Genomic DNA, 23846 nt, shown 5'->3' with positions numbered 1-23846 from the left:
GATTATCATGCTCAATGAAATAAGCCAATCAATACCATATGATCTCACTTATATGTGGAATATAATGAATAAAATAAACTAATGAACAAAATAGGAACAGAGGCATGGATGCATGGAACAGACTGACAGCTGTCAGAGGGGAGGATGCGGGGGGTACTGGATGAAAGAAGGTGAAGGGATTAAACAAAAAACATATGCATAGGCCATAGACACAGACAACAATGTGGTGATGACCAGAGGGAAGGGGACCTTGGGGCTGGGTGGAGGTGGGCGAAGGAGGGGAAAATAGGGACATCTGTAATAGTATCAACAATAAAAGTTTCTTTTTTCCATCTGTATGTTCTGCCATTCATAGGATGCTTGCTGCTCAGGGTTGCAGCATGGTGAGCCCATGCCAGTGTTGCTGCATTTTCTGGTACCGTGTTCCAAGCATGGATAAGCTGGAAAAAAGAAGTAAGAAATAGTGGCACCTATATCAAGGAAGAATGGCTTTCTCAGGAGCTTTCCACATTTGTTTGATTAGCTGCATATTATTTCACTGTATTGATGTAGACAGCCGTGGGCAAACTACGGCCCGCGGGTCGGATCCGGCCCGTTTGAAATGAATAAAACTAAAAAAAAAAAAAAAAAAAAAAAAAAAAGACCGTACCCTTTTATGTAATGATGTTTACTTTGAATTTATATTAGTTCACACAAACACTCCATCCATGCTTTTGTTCCGGCCCTCCGGTCCAGTTTTAAGAACCCATTGTGGCCCTCAAGTCAAAAAGTTTGCCCACCCCTGATGTAGCACAATTTAACTAGTTCCGGGGTAGATTTTCTGGGGCTATTATGGCACCCATTGGAGGAATAAGAAACTTGGAAGAGAATGACCTGCAGCTCTCAGATTTGGTAGCTGGTATTGACTTCGTGTTTGTCAGGCTGACCAGGTTTATAGTTTTGCTTCCCTCGTTGCCCTCATCTTCCAGGCTCAGACTGATCTTAATGCTTAGATCAGGTAAAAGGGAGGAAAAGAGTGAGTGAGCTCCAAGCACTGTGAGCCTCAGCATCTGCTCACATTGGCTGCCAGACAGGCTCCAACCTGGTGTCCCAGGTCTGATACCCAAGTCCCCTCATTGCATTGTTTCCTGGGCCTGACTCCCTGCCTTGGAAACCTACCAGCCCTCACTCCCTGGAGGACCTGTCCTGCCTCGTTCTCATGTGCTCCCCTCTAGGGAGGGAAATCCTATCTTTCAGCTTCTGCTTAATGGCTGGGGTTTACTGACAGACTCACTGAATGATGCCTCTGGCTTCAGAGCATTACCAGCTCCCATGACACCTGATCGCTGACCTGGCCTCCACCTACCAGTCCACTACCACCACAACCACATACGAGCTGTTGTATGTGCTCTTAAAAATCAGATATTCAAGATTCATAATGAAAAACAGTCTGTCCACTCGTCCCTTTATCCAATTCTTTTCTGTGTAGCACATATAACACTTAGCTGCTGCTTCCCGTTCACCTCCAGAATGTATAACATGCTTGTGTCACTGTTTCTTCCAGTTTATTTCAAATGGAGATATTATGTATTGATTTTTCTACAAAGGAATATGTGAATTTAGTGCCCCTCCCCAAATACACACACACTCCCCCTTTACCCATTCTCCTAATCATAATGTTTTGATTAAATCAATATTCAGATTTCTTGTTACATAAAAGAAATTAAACTTTCATGTTTGTGTCACTTTTTCTTGGTTATTAGTTTTATGCAGCCAAATCCAACACACTGTGTTTCTGTCTTTCTTTTGAACACCCTCTTTTTGGTGGATTTTCTCCTCTACCTTCCTGAGAAAGGGTACATGACAGCTAAATGTTTCGAGAAATCTTAATTCTGCCCTTTTATTTGATCCTTTGGATGTAGAGTTTGAAGTTGGAAGTTATTTTCTCTTCAAATTTTGAAGAGATTGGTCCAGTGTCTCGTAGCACCTGGACTTGCTATTGAAAAACAGGTGCTATTATGATTTCCAATCCTTTGGAAACATACATCTTTCAGTTCCAGAAAAATTTTTAAAATTACATGTGAGGGTTGTTTGTTTTTGTCTGTCTAATGTTAGATGTTTTGTTCAAATATCTAGAGTAAGGCACAAGAAAGGTGATTAGAAGGTGTGTGTGTGTGTGTGTGTGTGTGTGTGTGTGTGTGTCCGCGCATTTAGCAGGGGGTACTTTTGGTCAGTGGGCTTCACTGTAGGATGATCTGAGAGACCTGGGCTGTTTCATTGGGTGAAACCTCCCTCCTGTGCTCAATATACACAGGTGTGTGTTTTTTGGCCCAGGCAGTATCCCCAGAGGGTCATCCCTCAGTCTTCCGACTTTACTAAGGGTTCTCAGAGCTGAGTTGGGGGAAGGGGCCAATAGTCTTGTCATTCAATAAGTGGACTTTCGCTTAATTCCCCAATTTCAGAATAGTAGCCGTATCCTCTGAGTGGTGGCCTGGAATTCAGAATCAGTTTGGGTTCAACTATTGTAGAGAATCAACCTCTGGTTTTCTGCCTGGGTTGAAAAGACTGGACTGCTGGGTTGGGGATGCAAAATACGATCTAACAGCTTCTTACATCCAGCTTCATGTATCCTCTTGTTTTGAGCTATGCCTGCATTTTCTGTCCTCCTGTTTCTGAGCCTAACCAAGGTCCTGCTTCACTCTGCCTTTCTCTGGTGAGCGAAATCCACTCATCCATCTGCCTTGCAACTGCCAAAATTTAATTGTTCTGATCTCTCCTGTTCTTCTTGCTATTACACAATCAATTCTCATTATTTCCACAAAGTTACTCCAAACCCTGAATTAGTAGATACTGAACCATTTCTCCAAAGGGAAATATAGGGGTAGGTACCTGTGAGCCTCATCGACTAATCAATCCGTAACCTTATGTTATGTGTGTTTCTGTTTAAAGAAACCTTATTTACTATACTTTATTGATTCGTTAATATTGAACTCATGGCCAACAGCACTGTAACTCATGCCTGAATGAGGCTTATCCACACACGGATTTTCTTCATAAGGTGCATCACAGCCTTCTTGTGCTTAGGAACACGAGACCCACTCAGTATTACAGATGCAGGTCATTAAACAGCAAGATCACCAACTAATCAGCAGTCAGGTCTTTCCAACCCAAACGTAAGAAAAACATGCCACTACATAGACTTCGAGAAGGATACTTGTTTGCAGTGTGAGAGCTGACACAAAAAGGCAGCGTCACTCTGCTCAACCTCAGTTGATAGCATGATCATCAGGAGACTCAAATTTTTCACCACTTTGAGCATGTTCACAAATGACTATGAAAGCATCATGAGTATTGGTTTGGGGGTTAGAAATGAGTGTAGAGAGTAGGCAAGCTCAAAAATACAGAATCTGTGAATGAGGATCGAATATAGTTTTATTCCTTTTTTCTTTTTAGGGTAATTTCAGGAGGGATTGAAGGGAAACAGGTAAGGTAAATGAGCCTCTGGTAGCTTCTTGACATGTCAAATTCTTCCAGCTCAGTCTGCCTCTTCCACCTCATGTATCCCACTGGGCTCATCCAGGGCCAGACCCCAATGTTCCTCAGATGGCCCAGGCCTCTGCCACAAGCAGGGCCATTCCTGGCCATACCACCACACACTGGTAATGTAATCAGTCGGTGTGCTGGAGCTGGCTCATACTGGCTCACAAAAGCCAATTTTTAGGAATTTTGTGAAGTCATGTTAAACATAACCATTATTAAAAATTTAAAGCACATAAGCTAACAATTAAATTATATTAACAACAAAGGTAATAAATAGTCAAAATGCATCCTATAGTCCTAACCAGTTTGGCTCAGTGGATAGAGCGTTGGCCTATGGACTGAAGGGTCCCAGGTTCGATTCCAGTCAAAGGCATGTACCTTGGTTGTGGGCACATCCCCAGTAGGGGGTGTGCAGGATGCAGCTGATCGATGTTTCTCTCTCATCAATGTTTCTAACTCTCTATCCCTCTCCCTTCCACTCTGTAAAAAAATAAATAAAATAATAAAAAAAAACACACACACAAAATGCATCCTATATAATAAAAGGGTAATATGCAAAGTGTCCCCTCGACCAGGAGTTTGACAGGAGTTCGGCCAGGGGACAGGGCCAGCCCGCCAACCACCCAGGGCCCCTCCCCCAGGTCGGCCCACCCCTAATCGGCCTCCCACACTCCAATCCAGGGTAGGGCCGGCCAACCTCCCGTGTTCCCTCCCCTCAGCTGGCCTGGCCCTATCAGCCCCTATTGGGGCAGGCCTGCCATACCCCACCTGTGCACCCATTCGTGCACCGGGCCTCTAGTTGCTTTATAATTAGCTATTCTTAAGGTTATTTATATCTCTTGTATATCATGGGGTGCTGCTGTACATCTCTTCTAAGCCCACAGTCAGTGACATGGCAGTGAGAATTTGACATCGGTAGTGACTGGAGTATTTATACCATGGAAATCAGCAACTTCTCCAAATCTGGGCTTTTTCTCCCCAGAGAGTGCCCCCCCTCAGCCCATTGTTAATTCACTAGCATACCCCATAGCCTGAAAATTACATGGAATTGCATAATAACAGAAATTAGCTAACAAAGGCAATGGCAAAGGAGCCAGTAGCAAGATAGTACAAAGATATTCTTTAGCTGCTTGAATGTTTATTAAGCAGAAATAAAGAAGAAAATGAAATGAAGAATGGTAGGACAGGGTCACAGAAAAAGAATCTGGGCCATTTTTACAATATATACAAAGCGTCTGGCCCAGCTAAACGAAAGGATCTTGTACATATCAAGTTGAAAGACTGAAGCCTTTCTTGTACATATCAAGTTGGCAGATAGGGATTAAAATTCACTGATGCATAGTTAGAATCATGCTGCCTAGGAAACGATATGCGTGAATAAAAGATGTTATTCTCTAACCAGTTAATATTGTTGTGACATTAAAGAGTTAGGTTTTCCCTGAGCAGTAACACTAGGGCAGTTTGTTGAAGTATTCCAGGAAATTCCAGGAGGAAAAATTCTTATACAAAATTTCTACCAGGTGTAGATATTTCTGAAGTTCAAGAGACTGGCTTCTACTGTAAAGTCAGTAAGTATTTTTAGAAGATGTAAATGTGTTAGATTTAACATGAGTGCTTAGAATCTTTGATTCCAAAGAGCAAAAAAGAGCTAATTGACTGATATATCCTGGAAAGGCAACTAGGGGGGTTAGGAGGAATCAATGTAGGAGGTAAAAATAGAGACCAGTTATGCTGCTCTTCTCCCTGGTTATCACTGTCATGAAGAGACGGCTTATATTTTTAAAATAGAAAAATCCCTCCCACTTCATATGCACAGGCTCATCGGTGCAGGGGAAGGCACCCCCACCTCTGGGCCCACTATCATACTGATTCTTAGTTTTCGTTCCAAACTCTGGTTTCGGGACCTTGTAGTGTAATGTCTCTGAGGGAAGAATTGCTGTCAGGTTTATATATTGAAGTTTACTTCACAGAGGTGATCCTTGTGTGAACTGTTATCCCTTGAAGTAAATTGAAAGATTTCATAAAGTTGCTCAAGAGATACGGCAAAAATGTTTTTCCTGAGTTGTTTGGTATAATCTTCATATAACAGACATTTTATAAGTAGTCTTATCCAATTTATTTTTCCTCTTCTTTATTTTAATTGTTACTAGTTGTGTCTAACTTGTCTTTGGTGCTGTTGTTGCATCTGCTTTTTACTTCCATAGACAACATAAAGTCATTCTTCTAAATTACATCGCCCAATCTTAAATATGGGTAATCTTTGGAGCAATCAATGAATTCATTTCTTTTTTTAAAAAAAAAATATATTTTATTGATTTTTTTACAGAGAGGAAGGGAGAGGAATAGAGAGTTAGAAACATCGATCAGCTGCCTCCTGCACACCTCCTACTGGGGATGTGCCCGCAACCAAGGTACATGCCCTTGACCGGAATCGAACCTGGGACCCTTGAGTCTGCAGGCCGACGCTCTATCCACTGAGCCAAACCGGTTAGGGCTCTTTTTTTAAAATCAATATATAATTCACATAACATATAATTTACCATTCGAAAGTGTAAAATTCAGTGGTTTTTAATATATTCACTATGTCGTGCCACCATCACTGCTATCTCATTTCAGGGCATTTTCATCACCCCCACAAAGAAACTCCATACCTATCAGAAGGTATGTTTTTGGTTCTCATGGGTGTACACCTACAGTGGATGTGCTCGGTCGTGTGGTAACTCTATGCTTAACTTTTTGAGAAACCACCAAAGTGTTTTCTAGTGAATTCATTTTTGTTAGTCACTTACCCTGATGTCCTTCACTGTTCAGTTCTCCTACAAATATTCATCCTTCTCTGGTTGGTGTGTGATGTTCTGTGAGAATTGTGAAGAGGAAGCGATACGTTCAATCTCTGTAATGAGGTGCTACTTGAAGTAGCATGCTAAATAGCTGCTTTTTGTTTTGTTCTGTTTTCTGCAACTTGCCAGGAAATATTTATTTCAAGACCCTCATAGTCCCAGAATTGTGGTATGCAGATTCATTTGTGGTTTCCATGTCTGTTTTGCCTTCAGCTTGATAAATGGCCACATTCATGTATTCATGTTCTTGATGATGATGATGATGATGATGGTGGTGGTAGTGGTGATGATATCACAATTTGTTAGGTGCATTCCTAGTGCAAGGCACCATGCTAAGAGGTTTACATGTTACATAATTTAATCCTCACAACACACTTCTGAAATGGATATTTTAAATCTCTTTTCACTTGTCCAGACCAAGGTTTATTTATTTATTTTTTAAAGTATGTTTTTATTGATTCCAGAGAGAGGAAGGGAGATGGAGAGTTAGAAACATCGGTGATGAGAGAGAATCATCAATTGGCTGCCTTTTGCAAGCCTCCTACTAGGGATCAAGCCCGCAACCCAAGTATGTGCCCTGGCCAGGGATGGAACCATGATCTCCTTGTTCATGGGTTAATGTTCAACCACTGAGCCACATTGGCTGGGACAAACCAAGGTTTTAATCAGTGAAGACATTCCACATTGCTGAAGGCTGACAGGACAGCAGGAAGCTGTTTACTCAAGTGTGGTTCTACTGGACAAACCTGGTGTTTGAAAACCAAGATCATGCCTATATTTAAAAAAAAAAAAAGGATAAAAGAAGAAGACCTTAGACAAAACCACCACATAGTTTCAAATTCTACACCTAAAACTATATGAGGGGGGAAATGAATACTAAAGCAGCATGCAATCACCTTCTAAACTATTTAATTTTTAAGTGTAATATTTGTAATAAGTTGCACTAGGAAGATTCTTATTTCACTTTAGTGTGATATTTAATGTTGTCCCATACACATATGCATTATAAACCTAAAAAAAATGATTATTGGCTTTTAGATTCCCAAGATAAAAAGTTCTTCTTCTCCAGATTCATCATGGTCATAGCTTTTCAAATGTGGAAACTGTTTTGTGCCGCAATAGATTTTCCTTGCTGCGTTTGATGCCAAGGGAAATCACTGATTGCTTAGGCAACAGTGGTATAAGCCCTAACAGCATTTTCTTAAACGAAAGCATGGCCACTGGTAGCACAGCCACACATGCAGCTCTATTTTTGAAATATTCTAGGTTTTCCAAAAATGCTCCTTGATTTCAGTAGTTTTAGAAATGTATATTTTATGCAAGAATATGAAAAGATGATCCACAAGATAAGAAATAGAAATGGCCAATATTTAAATAAAAAGCTGTTCAACCTCTAGTTGTCAAAATATTTAAACTAAAAGGAAATGTAAATGTTATTTATTTAGATAGTTAGTTGGTTAGTTATTATGGAACAAGTATATGCACATGGTACAACATTCTAGAATACAAAATTATGTACAATTATGCAATAAAAAGTATAAGTCTCTCCTCCTATGCTCTACTCCAGCCACTCTATTCTCCTCCCAAAGGCAACTACCATTACCAGTTTTTTATGGACCACTTTAATGGTTATCTATGAACATGGGAATGTATATACATATACACTTACACATGTGTGTAATATATATAAAACAAATACATATATAATACTATGCAACTATTATATACTTGCTTTTCCCCCTGTAAGTTATTCTTGTAAAATTTTTCATATCAACACATAGCTGCCTTGTACTTTATCCCCCTAACATTTTTTTAAACAAAAATTTTCAAACATATAGAAAAGTTGGGGACTTATTCTTTTCAACAAATGCATAACATTTCATTCTGTAAATATACCATAGTGCATTAACTAGTCCCCTATTAAAAATATTTCAATGATTTACTATCATTTGCCTTTATGAAATAACACTGCAATAAAATCCTTATACATAGGTTATTTGGCCTATGTGGGAATATATCAGTAGAATTTCAAAGAGTGAAATTGCTAGGTAAGTGGTATGTGTATTTATAAATTTTTAGGTATTGCCAGATTTTTCCCATACAGATTGTAGCAATTTACACGTATACTAACTGTGTATGGGAGTGGCTGTCTACTATAAATGGATGAAAAACCAAAATACTATTTTTTTCCTATTGTTTTGGAAGTTGTTTTTAAGTAAGAGACTACTCAGTGTTGGTATAGCTGTGAAAAAGAGAGAAGACATACATACTGAATCAAATCTAAAATGTTAAATATGTTAAGAGTCATTTATTCAGGTGACATTTGCTAAGTGCCTGCTCTGTGTGAGCCTCTGATCTACATGTTGGGAAGGGAGAGAGACCAATTAAATATCCCTGTCCTCACATTCTGATATACAAATTGTCATGAATATTGGAATGGGGTAGGAATGAGTAAGTAGGACATGATTCTTTAAAACTACCAAATCTCAATTGGTAAGAATTATCCTAATGATTTAGGTGATTTTGATTTCATGATAAATTTTCATTGTCTCCAAGAACTGGTCAAAGAACTTATTTTAAGAAGGTTTGGAAATGACAATCAGAGCACAGGTTTAGAAATGTCTTTTCTAGTTAGCCACATTCCCGACAAGTACAAATACAGGTTTTTCACTCTCAGGTGCAGAAGAGGAGGATAACTACAGGGTCATGCAATTGGCATCTCAATCCCTGTTTTACTCTGGGGCCTTCCTGGGCTCCTATTCCCATCTGAAGCCACAAAGGACCCTAACGGATCCAGGTCCTGAACTCCTTAAACTTTCCTAACTGTGAGCTTCGAACTTTTGTTTAAGCTGTGAAAATTTTCATAAAATCTGAATCTGTAGCCCAATATGTAAAAAAAGACAAGCAGGGTGGGGACGCTGTACGTGACCTGCCCTCAAGCCAGTGCCCTTTTATCTTCTGTCTCCTGCTCCCTTGCTCTCTTCGGGCCTGATGAGCAGTTCGAAAGCCACTGCCCCTAAGAGAACTTGAGGTTGTTTGCTAGGGTTATGTGAGGCGTTTGTATTAATATGCATTCATTTGTTTTCCTGTGCTCCCCTCTCCCAACCTGGCCTCTTGAGCTGGAAAGAACACTGGACAGGGAGTTAGGAGACCTAAGCTCTAGGCCTAGCTCTGCCTCGAGCTAGTCACCAGTTTAGTAATCTGTAAACTGAGGGGGTTTGACCAGATGAAGGCAGAGATGGCAGCGCTCAGATTCTTTAGCCTGCAGGAGTTGTTTGGCTGAGTGGATAACTGAAAGATGTGGAATGGATCGAATACATGGGCCCTACTGAAGGGGAGGCACGGGGCTCACCACATTCTGTCATTATCCTGAATGAAAACTGGCCCCAGTTTTTGCAGAGGAGGCTATAGAAATCGAAAGAGGTTCCCTAACCAGCTCACACACGTAGAAAATAGCACAGGTAGGATTTCAGAAAAACTGGGACACAGGCAACACTACACGTATGAAATTTGTATCTCTGCATCTAAAGAATGCTTTCCACTTTGCCCACTGTCTTAATATACTTACCACTCAGCTTCCCCGTAAAATGTTTTATTTTTAAACATTTCCTGTAGGTCCTTTGAGATCAAGTAGGTTTTGGACTAAATCTCAGTTCACCTTCTTTATAGCTAACAAGTTACTCAACCTGCCTGATCTTTAGTCTCCTTAACTTCAAAAAGAGGATAATAATATTGTCTTTACATGTTTATCTTAAGGATTATGTCAAGTTCTGAGCACAAAGTATGTGCTCAATAAATAATAATTATATTAACTTATTGTGGGGTTATAATCACTGTAGATACACGTTTGTATTCTGCCTTTCGCTCTTGAACAGTTTATTATAAGCATTTCTTCTGTTGCCCAGGCTCTCCATCTGTCTTCACTAAGTGGATAAATAGTACTTACTCACCCATTCTGCTATGGTTGAATATTTAGGTCCTATTGCTTATTTTATCACAGTGGAATGGACATAGATTTGAAAAGTCAGACATGTCTGAGTTAAAAATTTCTAATTCTACCACTATTTGGTTTGGGCTTAGTAATTTTCTGATAACAATAATAATACTTATTTTGCAGCATTGTTTTGAGAATTAAATAAGACAAGCAACAGCTATTAAACTTGTAACACTTCGCCAGGCACATCATACATTATCAAGACATGCATGGGAAAGGCTCAAGGTCTGGGACCTTTAAGGCAGATTTAATGATGACTTTGGCTCCCGTCTTTGGAAGCTCATCTTGTGGATCAAGGCAAACCTCACTGAGATTCTCTGCATGCGGACCTCTGCTTGAACCTGCTGGTGGAATAACAGCGACACACACATCTCCATTAAGATGCATGCCTGCAATCTTAAGAGTACTCTTTAGTTCTTAGTTTATTTTTTATTTGCTTTTCTGTGAGTAAAAATTATTTTTCTTTTTTTAAATTCAAAACCCCTAAATATTATTTTTTATTTTATTAACCATTCATCTTAAAATAATTTCAGACTTATAGAAAGTGGCAAAGTGGCACAAAGAATCCCCTTATAACCCACCTTCCCCAATGTTTACATCTAATCCATAGAACAATAAGTACAATAACCAACATAGAAAATCAACACTGCACAATACCATCAACTAAACTATAGACCGTATTCAAATATCACCATGTCCCACTAAGGTCCATTTTCTGGTCCAGAATCCAATCCAAGATTTCACACTATATTTTTTATTTTATTAACCATTCATCTTAAAATAATTTCAGACTTATAGAAAGTGGCAAAGTCATATCTTTTTAAAATTTATTATTTATTTATTTATTTTTAATGTTTTATTGATTTCAGTTAAACTTTAATTCATATTGGAATTTTATGCATGTAATTCTCTTTTTAAATTTTTTTAATTACAGTTGAAATTCAATATTATTTTATATTGTTTTCAGGTATACAGCATAGTAATTAGATATGTATATAAGTTCACAAAATGATCCCCTGATAAAGTAAAAATTATTTTTTAAATCTTATTCTGAATGAATAGTCAGCTATATTTTTAGACTGACTTGAAAAAATGTGGTTGAATTATGCTTTCACTAGTGGGTCCAGATGTAGACTACAAGCAAGATTGTAGAGAATTCTTTTTATTGCTGGTTCAGAGGAGAGGGCAGAGGACCACAACAGAGTTGCAGCTTGAAGGAACTCTGCATAGCATTTACATAGGCAAGAGTCTATTATGTCACAATAGAATGGGTCTGATCTGGGTAATTTTAGAAATTCTCCAATGTTATAAATGAATTTGTGACTGCCTTGATTTTTTATTAAAATCAGATATCCACGTGCAAGATTATCTTAAAGCAGCAACTCCTTTCCTTCAGCTGGAAGGAAATAAAACAGCATACAGCTGGATTCTAAGATGTAAATTGCAGGGAAGCTGTGTCTGTAATTAAGAAAATACTGTTTGTGTTTAATTTTACCATGATTTTTCAGGATGAGCAAATTGTACATTACATAGGGAAGGCAAGAAGGAAGGCTTTTAACAAGGTTAAATTTATTTCCTGGTTGTAATTTCTAAAATGAACCTATGAATTTTTAATTTATACATCGATTTGGAGTAATTAGCCCTTGAATTGTCTAGCCTTTGAGACATACTTATTTAGAGGAGGATGGACCATGAAGAGCATCTTGATTTTCTGAATCATCAAGGGAAAAATTACGCCCTTTACTGAAAATTATACAGTAGTTTTCCCTTCCCCGGAGCCCCCACAGTCCTTCCTGTACCACCAGCTTTGGTGTTCACTAATCATGGTCTTGTTACATTAAAAAAAAAATATGTAGACATGGGCTAGGGTCTAGCTAGCTGCTAGACCAGTGATGGCGAACCTATGACACGTGTGTCAGAGGTGACACGCGAACTAATTTTTTTGGGTTGATTTTTCTTTGTTAAATGGCATTTAAATGTATAAAATAAATATAAAAAATATAAGTCTTTGTTTTACTATGGCTGCAAATATCAAAAAATTTCTATATGTGACACAGCACCAGAGTTAAGTTAGGGTTTTTCAAAATGCTGATACGCCGAGCTCAAAAGGTTCGCCATCACTGCACTAGACACTCGAAATCATAATATTATTGACAATCTTTTGGTTTCACAAAAAACACAACATATTTTGTATGACTCTTTTCCCCAAAAATCACCTTGCTTGGTAGATTTTGAGCACTTCTTAATCTTACAAAGTTTGGAGAAGGAAAAGAATTCAAATTCTATGTAATTACCAAGTAATTAAATCCTTTTTGAATGTCTTATATACTGATGCCTATTTATGTAAGTGACCTACATAAGATTAACTAACGAATTTTGGACAATTGAAGGCCAAGTGTGAATTGCAAGCGACTAAAAAATCTTGACAAGATAATAACTGGAAGAACCTGTGAGCTGATACACTGCAAGGAGGCATCTGGCTTTCCTCTTGGCAGGGCTCCGGATGCCAAAGCTAAGCTCCATGGCTAACTTTTCTCTAACACGGCTCTTTAGATACCAGGATTCTGATTACCACTGGAGATCCGGCATATAGCTTTTGTTCAAATGCCTTATATGTGAACATGAATCAAAATTTGCAATGTGCCAAAAAGGGTAGATGGCAGAGTAAGTTTCTGCCCTCCAGATATAGTCCCCTCCCAGAGGCAGCCCCTGGTAACAGTTCTTTAGCCATCCGTCCAGAGATTATCTGTGTACATCAAGTATATATGGACACATATTCTACCTCTTCTTTTATACATCTGGTCACATAATATATGCACTGACCTGTACCTGCCCTTTTTAAGTTGACCCATTTTTGGAGATTGTGCCACCATTTTATAGAGCTGCCTCACTCCTTTTAAAGGCTGTTTTATATTCATTGCATTGTATAGGTGAACCATAACCTCACTGGTGGATATTTAGATGACTTCTAATCTTTTGCTAATACAAACAGTGCTGCATTGAATAACCCCATATATTAATTGTTTTGCATACATCAGTATATTTCTAGAAATGAAACTTCTGGGTCAAATGGTTTGTGCAGTTTTAATTTTGACAAATATTGCCAAACTGCAGAAGATGGTTTACAGGTTATACTCCCACCAGCAGGGTTTGAGAGTGGCATGCGCTTTTAAATCCTACACCTGGCCTTTGTCACTGAAGGGTGTGTTTTTTCTGAACTTGGCCAGAGTTCAGAGCCTCTGGGCTCACTTTGTTACATGGGTGACGTTCTGTCTGTGATCAGGACTCAGTTTCCAACACTTCGTGCCACTATTTTCCTTTCCAGCCATTTGAGGGCCTTGCTTACAGCCTCAATAGGCTTTTATATATATATATATATATATATATATATATATATATATATATATATATGTTTCCTCATAGCTTAGGGCACTGAAGGAGGTGCTGATGTTTCAGTCCCTGGATTTTGGCGATGTGGAAGCATTGATTTGAAAGTCAACATAGGAGGGAATCTTCCACCCTTAAATTAACAAACTGAAGTTTTGACCTGTAAAGCTGAATATTGGTGGTGTCATATAGTTATCACTTCACCACTGAGCCACTCTCTCTGCTAAGCCGACATCACACTGTCACTGCAGGGCCTGGCTCCCTGCCAGCCCCCCCTCTGCGGCCTGCAGCCCTCTCGCTCTGCCGCTTCCTCTTGTCCCTCACCTTCAGGTCCTCTTTCCCTACTTATCCAAACAACCTTTTATGATGCCTCTTGGAACTTTACCACCTCTCCCTCAACTACTATCATAATACAACAGGTCCAGGCACAGACCAGAGCTCCCTTTGATTTTCCACCTGTCGGTCTTCCTCCTTGGGCTTACTATTTTATAGTCTGGGCTATAGTTTATATTCTAAACTTCTAAAATATTAAGATCCCTTTTTGTTCAATTATGCAGAGTGCCTCGCTCACAGTGCTCACTTATATACACAATTAGAGGCCCAGTGCAGGCATTTGTACACGGGTGGGATCCCTTGGCCTGGCTGGTGATCTGGGCCAGTCGGGGCCTTCTCGCCCAGTCCTGATCGGGGCCAATCAGGGCCAGCTGACTTGGGGGAGGAACCATTGGAGTTGGCTGGCTGTGGGAGCACACTGAGCATCAGGGGGCAGCTCCTGCATTGAGTGTCTGCCCCCTGGTGGTCAGTGCTCGTCAGAGTGACTGGTCAATCAATCAGTTGTTCGGTCGTTTGGTTGCTTAGGTTTTTATATATATAGATATTGTGTTTCATTGAGGGATTTTTTTCCAAGGATTTAATTTTAACTTCATTTTAATTTAAATATATTTTAAGGTAGGTGCATTGCTCTAAAAATTGTTGCCTTCACTTGTTTTCACAGTATGACATGTTTGATATCCCCATGTAACACTTGAGGAAATGAGACACAGTGACAAAATTTCTGGCCTCAGGTGCTGCATATATTGGGATTAAATGTTTCCCTTCTCATTTCTATGATCAGACTATAAGGATTCATCTACCTTTCATCTACCTTTCTAATTTTAATTAGAATCTGAGAGACTGAGTGGCATAGAGAGAAAATTATTCGTGAAAAGAACATTGCATTTTTTTATTCTTCAAAGAATAACATAGCATTTCCTCCCATATTATTTTTCCTTTAGTGCCATGTTCTAAAACTAAAGTACTTTGGAAGATATTTAGAAGAAGTTTATATAATGGCTTTGCACTTAGGAAAAATTCTCTGTGTGCTGAATGTTTTTAAACACTGGTGGAGAGTATAAAAATAATAAAATTGGGGGAAATTTGCAAGGGTCACAGTGTCAGCCTCAGAGAGAGGTTTGAGTTTCTGTCCAGGCCAAAGGAAGACCCAAGGAGCCAGAATAAATATTGAGAATATCTCTTATTTTGAGCAGATATAAATGGAGATTAAGGTCAGACATACAAATCCAAATGATTTGTGAAGCAAGAAGAACTGAGAGGAGTGTTAAGTGAGAGAGAGAATGAAACCAAGGGACAGAGTTGAAAAGAATGGGGATAGGCGGGAGCTTCCAGGGTGGCTGAGCCTGGAGGCTCCTAGTGGCAGGCTCTGTGGGTAGGCCACTTCCATTTCCCGGCAAGAGGTCAAGTGCACAGGTGGAGCCTAGCGCAAAAAATGTATTATCATCGGTTATTCAGTTGAAGAGCACTTGATGAAAAATTTTGCTTTATCACCTGCTTCCACCTTTAGCTACTCCTCTTTGACAATGGAAAAAATAAATGGAATTACAAGTTTATCATTCACTGCAGGTTGTGAGTCTTATATATGTTAAATACATGGTGTAATATAAAACTTTTTGCCTTGATGTGAAAATTTGATTGCACTCATCTTTTTATAATAATGACGTTATGTGTAATTTTCCCATAAAGTATGACCTAAAATTCTCTAAGCTTGTTAAAATACACTTAGATATAACTTTTTACAAAGTGGCATCCTTTCCAAAAATTTTTATTGCCCCCAAACTCATGTTTAGTAGCCTTTTCCAAGTATCCTCTCTTTCTGCATCTTCCAGATGTGACTGCCTTGGACATATTTTTTGGAACTAGGGTCAATTACTTAGCCTTAGTGGGGTTTTGGAGGGACATTTATATATTAATAACAACTTAACCATTAGTCATACTGACTGTTATTGCTAGTATATTCAATTAGTAAGGATTTACTGAATGCTCTCTGCAAGGTTCTATGTCTGGGGTTATGAGAGGTGACCTTTGTTCATTCATTTAGACACCAACCTACTTAAGTACCTGCTATGGATTAAGCATGGTGCCAGGAACTTGGGACGGGTTCCCTCTTATAAGGAGCTGATAGAGCCTATATAATCTCTATATATAAAAGCCTAAGTGACCATTCAACCATCTGACCAGTAGCTATGATGCGCACTGACCACCAGGGGGCAGATGCTCAATGCAGGAGCTGCTGAGCTGTGGTGACTTGGCAGCCGTGGTTGTCCGGTGACACACTCAGAACCAGGGAGGAGGGAACCCGATTCCGGGGTGCATCACCTAAGGACTGCCCTCTCGCAATCCGGGACCCCTCAGGGGAGACAGAGAGCCGGTTTCAGCCTGATCCCTGCAGGCCAGGCTGAGGGATCCCACCCGGTGCATGAACCTATGCACCGGGCCTCTAGTAGAGATAATATCTCTTAAAGTTATTATGAGGACTAAGTGAAATAATATTTCTAAAGCACTTAGCACAGCCCCTGAAACATCGGTGCTCTGATTATTTTTCCCCAGGAATGGCAGAGGCTGCTTTTGAGAAGTATTTACGAATCACTGTGAGGATAGGCTGAATCTTGCTTAATATAGAATGTTAATTTACTGATTTAAAAAAAAATAATCCAAGGGTCAAATACATTAAAATATTTTCTTCCACTGAAATATTAATAGGAAAGTCCAAATGGAGAGATTGCCAAAAGAATGAAGAGTAAGAATATTAGGAAACAGTTATAAAATCGAAGAGCTTTTAAAGAATATGTAAAAGTAATATTGTACTTGTTTGCAGATGCTTTCTTCTTGATTGTTGGCTTTTAGTCACTCATGACATTTCACCTGGAGAAGGGGAAGCCATCACGTCAGTGACTGATCTTGGCTATTCATTACTTCAGTGAATTCTCAGGAAGTTCAGGCTAAACATCCGAAAGAATTAATATTACAATAACTCAAATCTAAGAAGACAAAGCTAGTGCTTCCTCTAGGAAACAGGCACATCCTTCCCCTATCCCCTGAATCCGATAAATCTTTCAGCCGGAATTTTTTCATCCGCAGGTAGTGTATTGGATATGAATTTAAATCTGATCAGATTTACTTAATCTAAAAAGTAGGCATTTTTTTGTGTGCGTCCTATGGATGGAAATGAACCCAATATTAGAAAATCAGGTTCAAAGAAAACTAACAGATTTATGACACAATGGCTTTTCTATATTTGGAGGGAAATGCCTCCAGTTTTGTAATTCCTTTATTGCCTAGAAGTAATAACTGACATTTGTAACAATTTCCTTGCTTGACTGACTCTATTCCCTGAAGCTTTTTGAGGATGCTGTACTCGATTTTATTTTCCCAGTGCTATTCAGTAGGACTTTCTACAATGATAGAACTGTTCTGTCTCTGCGCTGTGCAGTGTGGTGGCCATCAGCCATATGTTGCTACTGAGCATTCAAAATATGGCCATTGGCCTGAAACTAATACAAGATTGTACATCAACTGTAATTTAAAAATTAAAAAAAAACGTTTTATTGTGGCCATTGAGCTAGTGCAACTGAGGAATGAGTTTTCAATTGTATTTAATTTTAATGAATTTAAATAGCCACCTGTGTATGTATATTGGGCAGTGAAATTCAAGAATGTGATTATTAATTCACAAGAGTTAAAATAGGTTCCCACATAGACAATATTGAGGAAGTTGGCAACTGGAAATTCTGGTTTTACAATGGAATATCTTAATATTCCATTAGGTGTGAGATTTCAAAAAGAATCTTGTAATATAAATTAGATGACTTAAAATGTTCCTTCTTTACATCTTGACTTTTGTTTTGTCTTTGCTATTTTTACTATATATGTTACAAGTTGATAACATTACTCAAAAGCAGTTTTCATATACAAGCATTATGCCAAAAGCTTTATTATTTCTATTTCTAGTAGTATATTTTATGGGAAAAAGAATGGTGTGTGTGAGAGAGAGAGAGAGAGAGAGAGAGAGAGAGAGCATGAGAATGAACCCCTAGACTCAACTTTGAGCTAGTCTCAGACATTTATTACTTTGGCTCACCTAGTGTGTTAAAACCATAGTGGTAAGGTCCTAGCTGATTTCACTTAATTTTTTAGGATGCGTGTTATATGGTGTTTTGTTTGTTTAGATAATGTCATCAATTAATTTTCTCTTTCCTTTATGGCTTATTATGTTCTCATCCCATGTATTTATAGACCACAACGAAATAATCATAATAATAGCTACTATTTATGGAGTACGTCATATATGCCAGGAATTATGTTCAGTGCTTTACATGTGTTAGGTCATTTATCCTCAGAACAACCTCATGAGAGAGGTCCTATTATTATCCTCATTCTTAAAACCTAAAAAAAATTACTTAGTAATTTATGAAAGTAGTGTAGTATGTTGTAGAAAGTTGCAAAAATACAGATAGGCAAAAATAAGAATGTAAACACCATATTCCTACCATTCAGAAAATATTAGTGTTCACATCTTTTTATGTGAACTTCTAGAATTCAGAAAACTTCTTTATCTTTCATCAAGCTTAATTTTTAGATGTATCTAAAAATATAACAAAGAAATTCTTATTTTAGAATGTAAAATCTGAACATCAACCCCTTCTTTCTGTGCGTGTTCATACTTTAGCAATCCTAATCTTCCCTAAATCTTGGATAAATCCAGCTGAATATCAGACAAGTTGTATCCAGGCAAGGGCAAAAACAACAGCATATAAATGTATTTTTTTTTAAGAGTTAGATTGGGGGAAACCCCATTTATTAATATTTTTTTAATATATTTTATTGATTTTTTACAGAGAGGAAGGGAGAGAGATAGAGAGTTGGAAACATCGATGAGAGAGAAACATCAATCAGCTGCCTCCTGCACACCTCCTACTGGGATGTGCCCGAAACCAAGGTATATGCCCTTGACCAGAATCGAACCTGGGACCCTTGAGTCCGCAGGCCGACGCTCTATCCACTGAGCCAAACCGGTTAGGGCAAAATGTATTTTTTTTTTTTATTGTATATCAGTTAACTGCTTCTGGGGAACAATCACAACATTTTATTGGCATAAGCAATAAGATTTTATTCCTGGTTACACATCTTGGGGTCAGCTAGAGTGACTCTTCTTAGGCTACAGGTCAACAGGCCAGTCAAGGTGGCTCATTTTGGGGCTCAAGCTATGGGTTAATAGCTACTATGATTTGTTCTTCTCATAATGATGGCAGAATCAGGGGGGTTGGCAAGCCCAACTATGTAAACACATATCTGCTAAAATCCCAAGGGTCAAAGCAAGTTAGATGTCAATTCTAAAGTTAAGGGATGGGAGAGACACACCTACCATGAGTGTCCCTGGACTAGTTTCGAATGTCTCTTCCAGCTCTTAAATTCATAATCCTTTGACCTTTATTGAGACTTACTGTTGAAAAAATATGAACAAAATGTTTCCCCAAAGAGTTCAGTGAGAGAGAAAAAAAAAAGCACAAGACTTATATGGCAGGTTCCAATGATTTCCTCCAGATATATGTTCTTGGCCAGCATAGTGTTTTGTTATTGTTCCTTTTTTATTCTTTTTATTTATTTTTTAAAATTTGAAAACCTCTAGGCTGAATATACCAGTTAATCAAACCACAAACTTCATCAATCCCTCTTGTCTAGGATCTACCTACTTCACACATTTACATTACGTCCCAGTCCTGCAAGACACTTGGGATTTGATCCTTGCTCTAAGTCTAAGGCCTTGCTAATTGCTTATGGGAGCATGAAAAATATTAAAAGAAAATCATGAAAAAACAGAGGTAGGTGAGCACTGAGTCATGAAAGTCAAGATTAAATAATATTTTAAAGAAGCGCTAACATTAGCTGATTGGTCCAGAAAGCTGAAAACTGATCTTGTTAAAAATCTTTGTTCTTACTACTTGACTAGATTTAAAACTCTGCCAGGAGTAGAAACAATGTCTTTTCTATGTTCTGAAATTTTATCTTACAGTAGGATTACAGTGCTACACTCTACAGGTGTTCCATCAATTTCAAAAGGGTGAAAAGGAGGGAAGGGTGTGGAAACAGGAAGAAAAAAGAGAACAAAGGATTTAAAGTTGCCTCACTCTTCCAAATAATAATAGAGTTCTTGTCTAGAATAACTCAGGTGAAACAGATCATTTTGCACCCTTACCACTTTTCTAGAAGCAACAAGGTTAGAAATAGGTTTACTCTGGGTGAATAGAGTCAAGAAACTTTTTTTTTTTTCATTCACCACTTCAAATGTCTCTCCTAAACAACATTTCTTCGGTTCAACCCCTTTTGTAGGAATGACTTGTTGATGGTCTGTCGCCAATTGAACATGGAAGAGTCTGTGGCTGAGATCATGAACCAACTGGGCGCAGATGAAAATGGGAAGATTTCCTTTCAGGATTTTATAAGATGCCGCATGCAGCTTGTTCGAGAAATTAGGAAGGAGGAAGTGGGCCTTTCTGAGAAGTCAGACAACTCCTGTAAAAAGAAGCAACTGAGGGATAGAATTGCTTCCTGGCCCACGAGTAGTGACAACAGTTTGGGTAGGTACAACTGGGTGCTCCACTGGCTCTGCTTCCTTGTAAATGAGAGTGACCTGCCAGCCTGCTGTCGGCTTGTCCCTCGGCTGTTCTTGGCTGCACTTCCCTGGATGAGTTTTGGCTACTTCTCCCTGGTCTGTACTATAGCTTCACAGCTTCTAGTTTACTGCTTTTCTTATTTTAGTTTTTCCCTTTTCCAAGCATAGTAATGTATTCAAATATAGCTCTTAGGGAAGAAGGGCAAATTGGGTGAGAAAGGTGATACTGCATTAGCAGACCTCAGAAACTATCTGGGGACTTCTTCAAAGCTTAGTGCAGTGAGGTTTTTTTAAAAAAATTTCTTTTTTATTTAACGTTGTAAATTTTTTCTACAAGTATAGTTTTTCTGTTCTTAAGTATTATTGTTTCCTACTAATATAAGATAAGCAATGGGAAAGAAAGTTCTTAAAAATGTTGATAATTATTGAACCTAGGTGATAGGAACATGTAGTTTATTGTACGTATTTTTGAGCAATCAAATAGATATTTCCTAGTATGTTTGCAATTTATCACAATAGAAAGTTTAAAAGAATAAAAAAAAGGCATCTTAAAGGATAGCCTGAACAAGACAGAGGAAAGTGGCTGAATTTTCTACCTATACTGTATGGACTTTTTTCCCTTGAAAATGTCTCCTGAATCTCTATTCCTGGGGACGATCTAGTGGCAGGAAGCAAACCCTATGTTGATTGGCACATCATCTGTGAATTGGATACATCATCTGTGAATATGTAGTAATTAGCATGGATAATTATGTAGTGCCCTAAACACACACACACACACACACACACACACACACACACACACACACACAGCCTGAGGAAATGGGCCTTTCTGAGAAGTCAGCCCACTGCTCCTGGCAGTGGAATAACTTAAAGGATTATTTTTGAGTAATTGAAATAATAAAATGTCCTCTTATCCCCTATGCCTTACTATCTTAATGGGTTCCATTTTAGCTTCAAATCAGATGTCTGGTAATGCATGTGCTCTCAGCATAATACTTAGAAAAATTTTATTTTTAAGTAACATTTTTCTGAGTATTAAAGTAATATATGTTCATTATAGAAAATCAGGAAAAGGCAAGCAGAAGAAAATAAAAATCATCCTTAATATCTCATCACCCAGAAATAATAACTACTGCTTACATTTCTCCCTCCCTTCTCTCCTTTCTCTCTTTCTCTCTCATATATGAGTGATTTGTTTTTACTGATTTTTTGACATACTTTCTATATAGCCCTTTGCATTTTCCTCATGCTTTTAAATAGCACTTGAAAGCATGGTTTGTAATGGTTGCATGACATAAAATGGACATTTATTAAATGAAATAATGAGTGGAATTCTTTTTGCTAAGATGTATTTTCTAAGTTTTCTGCCAAGCTCATAGACTTTTTATGTAGATACATAAGCACACACATGTATATTTGAAGGGTTAAGTAAACTGTAGTATATCTCAACAATTGAATACCATATAGCCATTATAGTAATATATAAATGTGTATCGAATGTATATATAGAAGGAATACTTTTGTGAAAAAAACTACTATATGTAAAATATTATATTTTAATATACAGTATATATTTATAAATAGTCTAAAAACAACGGGTTTGATAGACTTGCTGGCCGCACCTAATTGGTTTGACCATCTCATAAGATTGCCCCAAATAGAGAAAGGGTTAAAAACAATTCCTTTTTATCCTTTTCTATAACTATATACCCTTGGAAAAAGAAGAGGTAACTGAGAGGAGGTGAATCATAAAATACGTCATGAACTGAGGAAATGCCAGTTGATGTGAACTCTTTTACCAGTTTATCCTGTAGTTTAGGCTTCAGAGTCAGGTTGTGCGTGAATACTGGTTTTACAGCCTACCTGACACTAGACAAGTTACTTGACTTCCCTGTATCTCAGTTTCCTAATTAAGTGTAATATGAGAACAATTATTATTATTTGGAAGAATACAGAAGCAAATATATATTTACATATATGTAAAGCATTTATTTATATGGATTTATAAAGAATATATATGTGTATATATATATACACACACACATATTTATTGTAAAGCACAAAATAAGCACTACATATTACTTAATATTGTTATTATTATTATTACCACCCAGTTTTGTTTCCTGGAAATTGTCACAATTACAACTCATATATTGGAAAATAACCTCCTATTCAGTCTAATATGAATCAAATACAATTAAAATTTTCATAATTGAAGATTTATGTGTTAAATTAGTCCCTCTCTTTTCTGCATTATTAATCTTTTCTTCTGACTCTATACAGACTTTAGTATCTCCCATTTGGGGGTGGGGAGTAGGAGAAGACCTCTCTTGAGTTCATGTCCCTTCTAAACTACTGCCAGGCTTCTCTGGTTCTCTTCATAGCAAAATTTTTTGAAGAGTTTGTCTACATTGAATGTTTATCAGTCCTTACCTCTCATTCTTTTTTTTTTTTTAAATATATTTTTATTGATTTTTTACAGAGAGGAAGGGAGAGAGATAGAGAGTCAGAAACATCGATGAGAGAGAAACATCAATCAGCTGCCTCCTGCACATCTCCCACTGGGGATGTGCCTGCAACCCAGGTACATGCCCTTGACCGGAATCGAACCTGGGACCTTTCAGTCCGCAGGCCGACGCTCTATCCACTGAGCCAAACCGGTTTCGGCCTTACCTCTCATTCTTGCTTCAACTATGCCTCTCATCTTCAGTCATCACCACTCCACTGAACATGCCCTTATTGTCTCCATGTTGGCCAACCCGATGGTTTCCTCTTCTGTCCTCATCTAGATCTTTGGCATTTGACTCAGCTGTACTTTATTCTCTTGGACTTCTCAACATTACATTCTCCTGAGTTTCTGGTTTCTGCCTACCATTTTGATCTTTCTCTTTCTCTCTCTCTCTCTCTCTCTCTCTTTCTCTCTCTCTCTCCTTTCTCTCTTCCTCCTTCCACCTTTCCCTCCCTTCTTCCCTCTGTCACTACTCTTCTCCTGTACCACTTCTAAATTTTTAGGTGCCTCAGATTACATTCTCTACCTAGATCAGTGGTTCTCAACCTTCCTAATGCCGCGACCTTTTAATACAGTTCCTCATGTTGTAGTGACCCCCAATTTCATTGTTACAAATTGAACATAATTAATGCATAATGATTAATCACA

At 38.2% G+C, this 23846-nt stretch overlaps 1 protein-coding gene across 1 annotated transcript in view; it reads left to right on the top strand.

Annotated features, from left to right (window-relative positions):
* MCC (MCC regulator of WNT signaling pathway) overlaps window positions 1-23846 on the top strand; it is a gene marked incomplete at both ends in the record, with an annotated part of 360779 nt that overhangs the window by 40506 nt on the left and 296427 nt on the right. The window contains one exon of the mRNA XM_081088810.1: window positions 20404-20651. Within this exon, the coding sequence (XP_080944936.1) occupies window positions 20404-20651 (248 nt within the window). The remainder of the gene's footprint in view (window positions 1-20403; window positions 20652-23846) is intronic.

This window comes from Myotis nattereri (assembly GCF_964212035.1).
Source record: "Myotis nattereri genome assembly, chromosome: 4".
Lineage (NCBI taxonomy): Eukaryota > Metazoa > Chordata > Mammalia > Chiroptera > Vespertilionidae > Myotis > Myotis nattereri.
Note: the sequence above shows the minus strand (reverse complement) of the source record. Positions and strands in the feature narration are given on the sequence as shown.